This window comes from Elephantulus edwardii, unplaced genomic scaffold (assembly GCF_000299155.1).
Source record: "Elephantulus edwardii isolate Elephantulus edwardi_28Jun2011 unplaced genomic scaffold, EleEdw1.0 scaffold00257, whole genome shotgun sequence".
Lineage (NCBI taxonomy): Eukaryota > Metazoa > Chordata > Mammalia > Macroscelidea > Macroscelididae > Elephantulus > Elephantulus edwardii.
This window is the reverse complement of record NW_006400007.1, coordinates 1,678,452-1,692,438: the sequence shown is the minus strand read 5'-3', so window position 1 is coordinate 1,692,438 and position 13,987 is coordinate 1,678,452. Positions and strand designations below refer to the sequence as shown.

At 34.7% G+C, this 13,987-nt stretch overlaps 1 protein-coding gene across 1 annotated transcript in view; it reads right to left on the bottom strand.

Moving 5' to 3' along the window:
- The window catches only part of MED13 (mediator complex subunit 13), a 158,701-nt gene that overhangs the window by 37,121 nt on the left and 107,593 nt on the right, over window positions 1-13,987 (bottom strand). The window contains exons 25-30 of the mRNA XM_006899467.1: window positions 9,210-9,378; window positions 8,510-8,668; window positions 7,533-7,718; window positions 5,695-5,843; window positions 2,546-2,719; window positions 9-93 (exon numbers count right to left, since the gene is read on the bottom strand). Coding sequence (XP_006899529.1) covers window positions 9-93; window positions 2,546-2,719; window positions 5,695-5,843; window positions 7,533-7,718; window positions 8,510-8,668; window positions 9,210-9,378 — 922 coding nt within the window. The remainder of the gene's footprint in view (window positions 1-8; window positions 94-2,545; window positions 2,720-5,694; window positions 5,844-7,532; window positions 7,719-8,509; window positions 8,669-9,209; window positions 9,379-13,987) is intronic.

The window sequence follows — 13,987 nt, the reverse complement described above, 5'->3', positions numbered from 1 at the left end:
ATCTGAAGTTTGATTTGAGTCAAGTGGATGGGAGTGTTTACTGTGAAGCAGCTCGTCAGATTGCACTGAAGGCACGTGGAGGTGCAAAGAGGCCTAAAAATTAACAGAAAGTCAGTTAATCAAATGGAAAGAGAATACGTTCGTTGGTTTTACCTTATTCTCCCAATATATGTTCCTTAATGAAACACATTTTAGTCCTATGTAATGAATGAAAGCCACTATAAAGATACTTGTTCGCCTTGCTTAATTAATTTTTACTTTAAAATTAGATATATAAGATGTTCTTTTTCTTAGGCTTATTGTTTAAAGACCATTTAACAAGTCTAAAAAAGAAAAAAAAATTCCCAATTGATTATGTCTAACTTACTTACATGTGTTCAAGGAAGGCCTAAACTGATAAGACCTCACATACTTTGCCCTAAAGTTACATTTAAGCTATGCAGACATACCTATGTCTACTACTAAAGAAGTTGCAGGAAAAAGTATGTGCAAAATACTTTACTTATGACACTGTAAACCTTTAAGAAAGCTACCTTTGGTTGATCTGTGTGCCCTTTAAGTAGTAACAGTGTGCAGCTGCCCTCCTTTGTTCACTCTTTTCATAATGGAGGCTCAGTAACAACTATCACACCTGTATAGGTATGGTGATGAATAGTGGGGGGGAAAGAATGTGGTTTTGTCCTTTACATTTTGATGAAATAAATAATTTTGTTTATAATCTAATCTATAAAATAGTGCTTATAAGACAGTGCTAGTGTTCACTACTGAAACTTTGAAAAAGATACTATATATAACTGTAAAAATTCCATTTTATATTTATATTCAGGTACTCTCTCCTCTACAACTGTAATATATGTATTCACTCCAGTGTCATAATTCTAGAATATAAACAAAATACATATGTCTGAACTGTCTGCAAACTGATGAATATAATAAATACTCGTGCTCTAATTCCTAAGATAAAAAGATTTTTAATCAATTAGGCAATGACCCACTATTTTCCAACACAGAAAAACACACTAGGTGGTTTTATTGCCTATGGTATAAACTAAAATGGAATGTATGGAAAAAAAGGTGAACAAAGTTATGGTAAGTTATGCCTTACCTGGTAATTCAGAACCAGAAGTCCTAATCTTGTTACACTGTATCTGAGGGTGAATGCCCACTTTACACTATCCTCTCTGCAAATAAATATTGAGTAAAAAAGAATCTGGATAGTTCTTCAGACTTTTTGTAAAGTAGTGTTTCCTAATAAAAATGTTCCCTGAAACACTAATGTCATGAACTATTAATAGGTGGCTACACAATTCTTTTCTTGTGTATTCATTTTGGAAAATGCGTAGTAAACGTCTTAATTACTATTATTTCCATAACCTTTAACAACAAAGGGCAGGTAGCCTGTGCAGCACCTCCTAGAAGACCAAAGAACCCTTTGTTTTGTGGAGACTCTGAAGACTAATACTCTATAGAAACCTTTGAGTATGGGTTCTTATAATAAAATCTATATAGAACACTGCACACTGAAAGGGGAAGATCATATGATGAAAACTATTACTTTGGCTGACATGCTCTAAAATTATAATCTCAAGTATAAACTGACTCAATGGGATGTGGTCTGAAGGTTCCCCAACTTTAATAGGAACAAGCAAAAGGACAGCTACAAGCTTCTAGGTTTAAGCATCTAGAAAAAAAATAAAACTAGGAAACAAAAGCATACTATTCAATTTCTATTCTACATGTTAAAATCAATTAGCAAGTAAACACAGTCAACCTCTGATAACTTTATATAAGGAAAAGTGAATTAGACAGGAATCTCTAATTTTGGAGCTAAACAGAAATTTTACATATTTATTACTTAATTTTCTAGTTTATTTGTCTCAGCCTCTGTTATATTACCTACAATGAATTAGTTTTTATTAATCACTTTGCATCTGAAAGTATCTCTATTTGACAACAGTTTTAATACAATTTCTATAAACCTAGTTTTTTTTAAGGCAATAGTAAATGAAACATAAAATCAGTTCAAAAAGTATTTACGATTCCTTTAACCTCCAAAATGAGGACGCATTATAGGAGTGCAGTGTGAAATAATTCAAAGAGTAACATACTACTACTACTACTACTTGGATTAGAAAATAACGTTATATGCATAGGAAGTTTTAGCTTTTAGCCTTGAGTTACTGCAAATTTATGACTTCTGAAGATGACTTTTTCTGAATGTCAAAGCTTATTTACAAAGTAAGAGTATACTAAAGGTTACTATAAGATTTTTCCCAGCTTTGAAATTTGTATACAATGTTAAAAATGCTAAGAGCAAGTGTCCCAGGAATTTTCTTAATAATTAAATACAGTTCAATCAAATTTAACATAAATGAAAAAATTGCTAATTAAGTAATTCTCAGATCTTGTCTACAGTGGTATGTGCCAATACTTCTAATAATTTAGACAAAAGCTACTTCTTTCATCAAAAAAGGACTACAATAATTCCCAGGACTTCAAGCTGTCAGTTAGCATTATCTTGCAATTGGCATAGAAATGTCAATACCTTAAGAAAAAGGGGACACTGATATTGTGCTTGAGGACATGCTGACCAGAACCAGTCAGGTAATGGACCCGCTTTGGCAGTTGATACAAAGTAACCAAGGGCCAATGGTTGCTGAAGAATATTAGTTACTTCATCATGAGATTCTGTTGAAAGAAGTCGATCAGTACCTTGGCCCTTTAAAAGACAAAATTTAATGTGTGTTAGTTCATTTGATATTCCCAGGCATCAGATACTGTTACTGAATAGCTAATGGCAATGAGCCTTCCAACTTAAAAAATCTAAATATTTAAAACTTGCCTGTGTACTTAAGAGTATCACGACTAGTAACAGCATTAGCAGAATTCAAGAGTTTCATGAGGAAAGGAGTATGCCAACTGCTTAGCAAGTCAGCATTAATATGCCAAATGCACGTGTGTGTGTGTATGTGTGTAAACCTACACAGCTAACAGAAAAACATATACAAAGGAAAGTGTAATATTTCCTAATAGTTTCTATTCTAATAATCTGTGACCAAATGTATGTCACCCCAACCCAAAAGATGGATTCACTTTAGCACTGTTTCTGTAACACTATCTGTAAAATACAATTAATGATTTCTTGGCAAGCATGAAATAAACATGACAATTATTAAATGATATTCGTCTTGGTATAGTCATTATAAGTCTTGTTGATTATTTGAAGAAAATAAATTTTTTTAAAAAGCATTTATGGAAATGTTTTTTTTTCAGCTTTATTACAACAACAAATAAAGTTCATATGTCCAACATTTTTAACATAATTAATTATGCTATGGCAAAAATGTATTATTAAAAAGCTAACTATACTTACTGATTGAATAGTGGAGTTCTTGGTGCATTTCATTAAATGTGGTTTTATATGAGTTAATAAAGGAAGAATGAATTCAGGACAAGACTAGACAAATGACAGATTCTATGACAGATTCTATCTACACCCAGGAAAGGATAAAATAGATGAATGAAACCTTCTAAGAATCAAATCCCTATGCACATCCAAAAACTTCTCCAACAGAGTAAAAAGGGAAGCCACAGAATGGGAAAAAAATATTTGGCAATGACATGTCAGGCACGGGACTTATAGCTAGGATTTATAAAATACTTGAGTACCACAACAAGATGAAGGCAAATAACACAACTGAAAAATGGGTACAGGATATGAACAGACACTTCACCAAAGAAGACATTCAAATGGCTAACAAATACATGAAGAAATGTTCAAAATCCCTAGCTCTAAGAGAGATGCAAATGACAACAACTATGAGATATCATCTCATCCCAGTAAGAATAGCAAAATTTAACAGAGCCGCAAACAACAAATGCTGGCAAGGTTGTGGAGAAACTGGAACCCTTATTCACGGTTGGTGGGAGTGCAAAATGGTGCAGCCACTATGGAAGGCTGTATGGGCTTTCTCAAAAAGTTGGAGATATACCATTTAAAAGTTGCAGTAATACCATTTGACCCAGCAATTCCACTACTGGGAATATACCCTAAAGAAACCATAACGGCCACCCAGGCAGATATGCACTCCTATGTTTACTGTGGTTTTGTTCACAAAAGCAAAGAGTTGGAAACAACCCAAGTGTCCATCAACAAACAAATGGACAGAGAAGCTGTGGTATATTTACACAACGGAATACTATGCTGCATTGAAAACAAGGAACTCATGCAGTATTATTCAAAATGGGTGACCTTGGAGGACATAATGCTGAGTGAACGATCTCAGTCACAAAAGGATAGGTGCTGCATGGTGCAACTATTGTAGAATGAGGCTGACATCAGGGTTGGAATGAGACTGAGAAAACTTGATAAATTATGTATACTGTATTGAAAAAGGAGAGTACTGTATTGAAAAGAGAGAGAACTGTTTGAAAGCGACATGTAACTGGATATTATGGTTATGACAAAAGTCCAGAACGAAGGTTGCACAGTGGCGTGTACTCAGGGTGGGATTCTATACCAATGAAATAATTTTTCTTTTACTTTTCAAAGAGAAGAGCGAACTGGGAGGAGAGGTGGGCAGGGAGAAAAATACAACAATAAATGTATGGAAATCCAAAATCTCTATAAATGTTCATTAAAATTAATGGGGGGAAAAATCGTTCAGAAAAAAAAAGTGACAGATTCTAAATTTGTCATTGTTAGGTGCTGTCAAGTCATATAAAAACCCTGTCCTATCCTCTGCCATCCTCATCATCTTTGACACACTCAGGTAAAGTAGGCTGTCAGGGACCTCTCCATAATTTGTCATTATGATGTAATAAAACTCAAACCCATTTCCATAAACTTGGAACCAAATCATAGCTGACATTCCACTGGGTTTTCAGAGGTTGTAAATCACATACAAGAGAGGTGCTTGCCTATCTTTCTCCTGTCATTATGATATAGCAACAATGTAATATTTAAATAAACTGACCTCTAGGATACTATAAGTAGACAAATATACACTATATATGGTTTTCCCAAATAAAGAGATGTTATTTAAGAAAGCTTAATTAGGCGAGCTCTGGTGGCCTAGTGGCAAGAAGTTGCACTGCAATCTCAGAGGTGCACGGTTCGAACCACCAGATGCTCTACTGGAGAAGGAGGAACAATCTCCTCCTGTACCAGTCAGATCTGATTTCACGGTACGCACAAAAAATAATGAAATTAATTTTTTTTTTAAAAAAAGAAAGCTTAATTAGTTCTGACTTGAAACATTTGAAACAAGACCAGTCACTTTCTAAATTGTATAAAAAGGTAGGTGTCCTGTGCTATACAAGTTCTTAAAAGAATGAGTATTCCAACTACATTCTCTGTCAAATCCTTGATATAAATGTAGGTCTTAAGAATCATATGCTGATTTTCAAAGATAACTGCAATTCTACAGATGAGTAGAAGTGAAGTGAGAAAAAAGCTAAATAACAAGGACTAATGTTCAGTTAAGAAAATAAAATGAGAAAAAATATCATCTTAGAACATTTTTATTAAAGCATAATTCCAGATATTGACGTCTATGAGACAGAAATGCATGAATGTGCTGTTGATTTCACTTTGTGCTAATTTCTAAGGAAAGAGTTCTACTACATTATCAATCCATTATTAGTCAGTCAATGACATTTAGATAAATGGAACCTTAGGAACAGACTTATTACCTTGCCAGTATCACTTCCATGTGGGTAATGAGATCCTGGAGAATGTACAGGAGACCCAGTTGGAGATGCAGGAAGGATATTAATAATATCAGGGTCAAGATCATCTCCTGTGTCTAACAAATCAAAGATACCCATTCCATCTGCTCCATCTATACAAAGCAAAGAAAAAAAAATATTAAATACTCCATTTTCCATGTCTCATTTAAAATACAAGGTTAAAATACACTAATGTTTTTTAGCCAAAATTAGTCAACTTAACCAACATTTACTAAGTGTCAGCCTAATTACACTATCAAGTTAAAGATTTTGAGATGGAGAGATTAACTGTATTATTCAAGTGAGCCCAATGTAAAAGTGCCTATTTAATAGGAAGATAAAGGAAGCAGCCAAAAGCCAAAGATTGCAAATAGACCCTAGAAACTGGTAAAAACAAAGAAAGAGATCCTCCCATATAACCGACAATAGGTACTAGGCTTTGCTGGCACGTCAGACTCAGAGCTTCAGAATGTATTTTTTTTTAGAAAGATACCAAGAGAATAAATTTATTTTATATGAATTATTTGCTACAGCAGCAACTGGAAAATATGACAAATACAGTATGTTGGAAATAAAAACTTAAGATAAAATGCTTCATTAATTTATTCTTTACTCATTAAAAGGAGAGAATAATTAACATCCATAAGTGATGACATGAAAGATGTGGCATTTCTTAAGGTAGCTAATCCCTGATTCACTGCCATCTAATAGGAACCAACAAACAGCTGACTCAGCAGGAGGACAGCGGTTGTAAACTGCACAGGAGATTACCGCCCATCTTTGGCAACTCTTTATCCACAAGGTCATCAGCTCTCAACAGAATATTTTTCTTTTCTACTAAAATGCAATCTATATATTCTAGCAAATTTACATCTCTGCCCTTGTATTTCTGTTGAAATTAAAATATCAAATGAACTACAAACTCAATAGCACATGCATAAACTTGATTATATTTCATATTTAACTGTTGTCTTCTAAAATGAGTAAACAATGTGCTAATTCATAGCATCAATTCTGTTATCTGTACAGTAGTAGAACGATGATAATACTAATTTTCTGCTACCATTAAGACAAATTACCATTTGGTTGCATAAGACAATTTATTTGGTTAATCTTCAAAGTCACTGGATTCGTATCTTCTCTCTTTTCGCCTTATTTCTGCCGCATAACCTTCTTCTATGTGCGACCAAATTTTTTTCTACCTCCCTTTTACAATAAGCATGTATATTATTATTTATAGGGTCCACCTAGATAAATCTTCCTTTGTTGTTGTGTATGGTTGAGTTGGAACCGATCCATACCTGACCCTCTATTGGGTTTTCAGAGGCAGATAATCACATGGGAGGAGACTGCCCATCCTTCTCCTACAGAATAGCTGGTGAATTTGAACTGTGTGCCTTCAGTACTGTAGTGTAGGTTCTTGCCACCAGGGTTCCAATCTTCCTGTATCCTATAATGGTTTCTCCAAGAGATACCCACATCCTAATTCCTGAAACCTGTGATTTACTTTTTATCCACAAAGGATTTTGCATTTATGATCAAGTTAAATATCTAGAATCCACTTATATCAGGATATTTAACTTGATTATAGATGCAAAGTATTTGTGGATAAAAAGTAAATTCACAGGTTTCAAGAAGTAGGATGTGGAGATCTACCATAGCCTTACTTGGATACATTGTTTCACACATTTCTTCACTCACACTGTGTTTCAAAGATGACTCCCATACATTGTGTTTTATACAATTAATCACCATAAGTCTTATTTTCATAGTTACAAAGCTTTTAGGAACAATTCACCTACCATTGTTGGGATTAAAAGCCAAGTCTAAATTTTCAGTGGTATAAGTAGCTGAAGCTACTTGCACAGAAGCAGAAGTAGGAAACACAAGTATATGTGTACAGGATGTATCTTCTGGGGTATTTAGCTGAGATGTCTGCATGTTTAGAGTGGTGCTCCTTCCAAATACAGAACCGGTTGATACAGAATCTGAAAAGAGAATGAAAGGCATTTTTTAAACTTTGTGTTATTGCGATTTTAATGGAAGTTTACAGAAAACGTGATTATTCATTCATTGTTGCATTTTCCTCCCCCCCCCCCAATGAAAGGCATTTTTGTCTTTTCATAAATGAAAAATGAGTTTTATATACAGGCAGTCCCCAGTTTATAAATGAAATTTATTCTTGTGGAATTACTGAGGAATTTGTAAGTCAGTTAGAATGGGTGCATACATTCTCATTTAACTTACTTTGGTACAAGAAAAGTCACTATGACTTTCAAGTGATTTAAAGGCTGCAAGTGCAGCAAGTGAACATGAAGGTGATTAATTTTTTTGGAAGGAATTCATCAAATTACATCAAAATATGAAAAATTTATGTAACAATAAAGCAAGGCTTCAAAGGTGGCAATTCCAGCTAAAAGATAACAGAATCCTGTGCAAAGATGGTAACTGACATCACCACTGTGTATATATGTGGCTCCCAATTCTGTCAATAACCCAGTTTCACACCAAAGGCACCAGAAAGAAAGCCTTTCGGCAGTCTTCCATCTGAGGATCTGATGCACAATTTTCCCCATTCCAATTACCACGATGAATCACTCAAATGATAAAAATGCCAGATTGTTCCTGTTTTCCATCATTAGCCATGACAGAACTTGTTTGAAACCTTGCATTAAAGAGCAAGTAAGAGTTGTCCGTAAGTCAAGACATCCACAACTCAAGGACTACCTGTACTTAAAAAACTTAGGTGAATGAAAAATTAAATATGATACAAGCTAACCTGGCATAATAACAAAAGAGCCTTGGGGTTCCATTGCTACCAAGCAAGCACTGAGAATACTGGGAGAGTCTGCAGCAGATATACCACACATTCTACACATATCTTTGAGCCTTTTACTTAGAGACTGCAAGTTTCGACGACTCAGCAAACAGCTCCAATCTGTGGGTATCAGTCATTTAAAAAAGAAAAAGAAAGAATCAGCACTGGTTAACACCCCAAATAAGTCAAAATTAAGACACAAAAGCTGTATTTAGGATTTTAAAAATAAGTATTTCCTCCAAATAAGAGCTATCACCAAGCTGAAAAATCTCTTATTATTAATGGTACTCAACAGTTTCATTACTTTAGTGTTCAATTAGTAAGTACCAACTAAAGAAGGGATGAACTAAATAGAATAGGGTGGTTAAAAAAAAAACAAACAAAACACAACCAACCAAAACTGGGAGAAAAAAAAATAGTATCAGTAAAAACAAATATTCAAATTGCAAAATAGTAAAATGTTCTTTTAAAACTTGAAATATACCATTTGTGGCCTACATCTTTGTCATTCCTCTCAAGGTAAGAAAACAAAGCAAAACACTGGTAACATTTGCAATAAAATCTGTATGTTTAGAAGCAGACTAAACAGTAGGAATTTATGTCAAATTTACCTTAAAGAAAAAAGAACTTTTAGTACTAAATAATAAAAGCACAATTTGACCTTTTAATTCTCCATGTCCAATTCTTCCAAGACGTCCAATTACAACTCTCCATGGTAATGAACTCATTTGTATAAGTCCTAAGCACCATTCCCAAAGTTTCTGTAGACCAAATCTTCTGGCAGAACCTTTTTTCCGACGAGCTCTATAATATGGAATAAAGAGATTGTCCTAAGTATTTCTTAAAACTCTTACGATGACACTTCAAGAGATTACAAAATTGTGAAAAATTGGTTCCTTAATAATGGTAACCTTTCAAACAAGCCCTAAATATAAACCTTGCCATGCTAACTTCAGATATGTATTAAAAATATAAACAGAACTTAAAAAGTTAAAAAAAAAGTTTGTCCAATCATTATCAAAGATAACCAAAATACTGCTTTTTCTGAGGAGTTGGCAAAGTTTTTCTGTATAGGGCCAAATAGCAAATATTTTAGGCTTTGTGGGCTATCAAGTTTCTGTTATTCTGTATCTAGTCATTTCACATGTAACACCTTATTTAATCCAAGCAACAAAAATTACAGCCCCAATTTTACAGGTAAGCAAATTGTAGCTCAGGTGACTAAAACAGTTAGATATGAATCTAGGTTTCTCTAAATGCAATGGTTACTATCCATTAACCATTACCTCCCTCCTAGTGGTCTAGTGGTAAGGAGCTGCACTGGAAACCCAAAGGCAGCAGTTCTAATCTACCAGCTATTCCATGGGAGAAAGCAAGCCTATCTTTTCTCACATAATGTATAGCCTCTGAAAATTCGTTGGAGGGTCAGCTATGAGTCGGCTCAGACTCCACAGTACATAACAACTTTAGTAAAATGTTTCTTGGTAATGTGAAAATGGTGATGCTCTGTCTCTGCTACGTTTCATACTTCACTGGTAAGCATGCTCACTTCAAAGGTCACCTCATTAGCACATCAATTCCTTAAAAATCTTACAATTGTTACAGAAATATGAAATATGCAGCATTATCGGATGGTTAGTATTATCAGTACTAACTAAAGGATTATTAATTATTCTTTAAGGGGGGGAAAAGGTAATATATTTCTATACCATGCTTCCCAAGCAACACTAAAAGCTACTGTTTTGTTGGGTGCCTTTAAGTTGGTTCCACGTAATAGTAAGTAACAACACAATAATAAAACATTTTGTTGGGTGCCACTGTCACAAACACTGCTAAGTTTACACCACTTATGGCAATCAATGTGTCAATACATCTCATCAAAAGTTTCCTTTTTTTCATTCCAGGAACTAATCTCTCCAGATAACATATACTAAGAATGTAAGACACAATTTCATAATTTTGCATTACCTGGCTTTTCTTAAGAAAATTTGATTGCATATTCAGCTGGAGAGCATAAGAGATGAAATTTACTGTGCTCATTACATCCAACCACAACTAAGCAGAGTTAGTCCAGAATATCATAGGTCCAGGACAACAAATCAGAAAGACCTGATTTTGAAGGAGGAAGGAAGGTAGGCCTCTCAGAGGTGTTCATGATGATCAAATGGCAATGGAAGTTTTTGATCCTTTGAGTCAGAAGTTCTAGACAGGAGTATGCAGTTAAATTTCAGCATTCCCAGCCTGTGGCATTCTCTACAACCGCCACTGTGGCATCTGCATGTGCACATGCTAATGCTTACTTAGACCTCTGTCTCATCTCCTTTTACACTTCAGTCTGCCCATTCCCTTTTCCCTCCACTTGGCCCTCATGCATGGTTTGGTGATTTTGAACAAGATGGCACTGAAGTTGAGAGTGCCTGGCTATTCTTCAAGGATAAATTTATTCTGGCAATCTCCAGTATATTGAATATTCTCCACTAACATCATTACTAAAAGGCATCAATTCTTCAGTCTTCTTATTCTCTGTTTAGCATGTTTGTATATAAAGTGATTAACAACTTAGTCCACTAGTTGACCAGAAACTTTGCTTTTTAACACTTTAAGGAGTTTTACTGAAGATCTGCATAACACATTTACTGTTCTATTTCTTGACTGCTGATACAAGTAAAATAAAATCACTGATAACTTCAATATTCTCTTTGTGTAGTTTAGCGGTCCAATTGAGAAGATTCATGCTTTCTTTCTGTTGAGATATAATCTACAGTAAGGCTATATAGTCTTAGATCTTCACCTGCAAGTACTCCCAATCACCTTTACTTTCAGAAGCAAGACTGTATGCCATATACATTTTTCAAGAAGTTAATGAGCATTCCTCCAATCCTGATACCTCATTCTTTTTCAGGCAATCCGGCTTCTCCACTTAATGCCTCAGCATACCAGCTGAGTCAGAGTGGTGAAAGGGCAAGCCCCTGAGATAGATCTTTCTTGATTTTAAACCATTAGTACTCCCTTAGTCTGTTTGAACTAACTATTTCTCGGTTTATTATAGACGTTGAATGAACACAAGTATTCTGGAATTTCTATTCCAAACTATTTTATCCGTAATTTGTTGAGATCTACACAAAGGCCTTGCTTAGTCATAAAAACACAGGTCAATGTCTTTTTTTTTTTTTTAAAAATACTCTCTACTTTCAGTTAATATCTATATATCTGGTAGGAATAATATTATCATCTCTCATTTGATGGTCTCTTTTGACTCCAGCTTAATTTTCTGGCAGTTTCCTAAGGATATGGTGCTGTAACTGCTTTCTAATTATCTTCATCAACATTTCACTTGCTTTTGATAGTAACAATAGTGTGTGATCATGTCCACATTTTGTTTCTCTTTCGTTAGAATGGGTACAAGCACTAATCTCTTCCAGTCAACTGGTGAAATACCTGTCTTCTAAACTTCTTGGCACAGACAAATGAGCACATCCAGTGTCATACTCTTACGTCAAACATCTCAAAGGGCAATCCATCAATTCTAAGAACCTACATTTTCACCAATGTCTTCAGCACAGCTTGGATTTCTTTTATTAATATCTATTTCGATCATATATTGCCACGTAATGAGGCTGAATATCAGCCATTTCTTTTTAGTATGTTGACTGCGTCCTCAAATATTTTGTACACAGAATCCATTAAAAAAAAAAGAAGCAGCAATCACTAATAGTGTCTAAACAGGTGGGCTAATGGTAAGAGTCTGCGCTGCAATTCTGAAAAGCATGCAGTTCAAATCTACCAACTGCTCTATTGAAGAAGGATGGCCAATCTCCTCCTTTGCAATTAAATGCTTCCAAAAACCCACTGGAGGGTCAACTATGGGCTGGTTCCAACTCAAAGCCACACAATAATGATAACAATATTTAATAAAGAAGAAAATAAAGGAGTGAACCAAATGTTAATTGAACAATTATTCATAAATTTGCTTTTCAGGTTCTCTTTAGTACTGATCATATTAGTGTTAAAATATACTACTAAAAATGCATGTTGAACTGCTTTGGGTTCACATGTTATAAAGTGAAAAATGTAAAAAAAATAATGCCATATTTTTTAGAAGATACTTTTAAATGTTGAAATTTTTAAACAAGAACCTTAGTAAAAAATTTAACCCTTTAATTAGACAGTGCATCTTAGATGGTACATTAAAAAGAAATCAATGTCTAAATAGCTTACCGGATTCTTTTAATGTAGATGTGGCTTTCTATTTCGCATTACTTAAAATTTCAGGCTATAATCATTACCTGAAGTTTCTGACACTGTATTTAGGAAGTATAATATCTTTTGTCTGACAACATGTTGTTAGATGCTATCAAGTTCACGATGTCTCATAGTGAACAATGGATCTGAACCCTGTCCTATCCTGTGCCATTTTCATTACCTCTGACACACTTTTCACTACTGCAGTCACTGTTATCAATGCATCTTATTGAAGTTCTTCCTCTCCTTCGATGAACCTCCACTCTTCAAGTATTATGTCCCTTTTCCAAGGAAAACCCTCTCCTAACTAAATGCCCAAAGTATGTGAGACAAAACTTTGTTATCTTTGTTTTCAAGGAGCATCTGGCTGCATCTGTTCCAAAATGTATCTATTTATTCTTTTGACAGTATGTGGAATAGTCAGTGCCCTTATATCTTTAACACCATAACTCAAAGGCATCAATTCTTCCTGTGTCATTCTTTTCACTGTCTAACTTTCAGATGCATAGCAAGTAACTGAAAAGATTATGGCCTGAATTAAGTGAACCTTAGTCTTAAAAATTACAAAAAAAAAAAGAAAAAAGAAAAAAAAATTACATGATTGCTCCTTAGTCATTTGGAGAAGTCCCTAACAGTAGACATCTCCAATGTGATATGACTGCTGGTACCAAGGGTGTTGACTGTGGATCCAAGTAAGAAGAAATTGTGTGACATAGAGAAATCAAAATTATTTTATTATCTTAATTATAAGGTATTTATAGAGATAAAGCACACACACGACTCCTATCCTAGTATTTTAGTATATCGTAATATATATTATCATCTGAATAGTTTTCCATTTATGAAAAATAAACATATATACTATATACAAACAAAGAAGACCCTCAGCCACATAGCCTGACAAACTGATTGCTGCAATGGACTTGAGTAAGCCAGAAATAATGAGGATGGGCTAGAGTTGTTGTTGTTGTTATGTGCCGTTGAGGCGCTTGCGACTCATAGCGACCCTATGTACAACAGCCCTAAACTCTGCTCTGTCCTGTACCAATCGCACTGTCTGACACTCCCATCCCAATTATCCCAGTCACTGAATCAATCCACCTCATAGAGGGCCTTCCCCTCCACACTCCCAAGCATGATGTCCTTCTCCAAGGACTGGTCTCTCCTCACAACATGTCCAAAGTATGTTAGACGGAG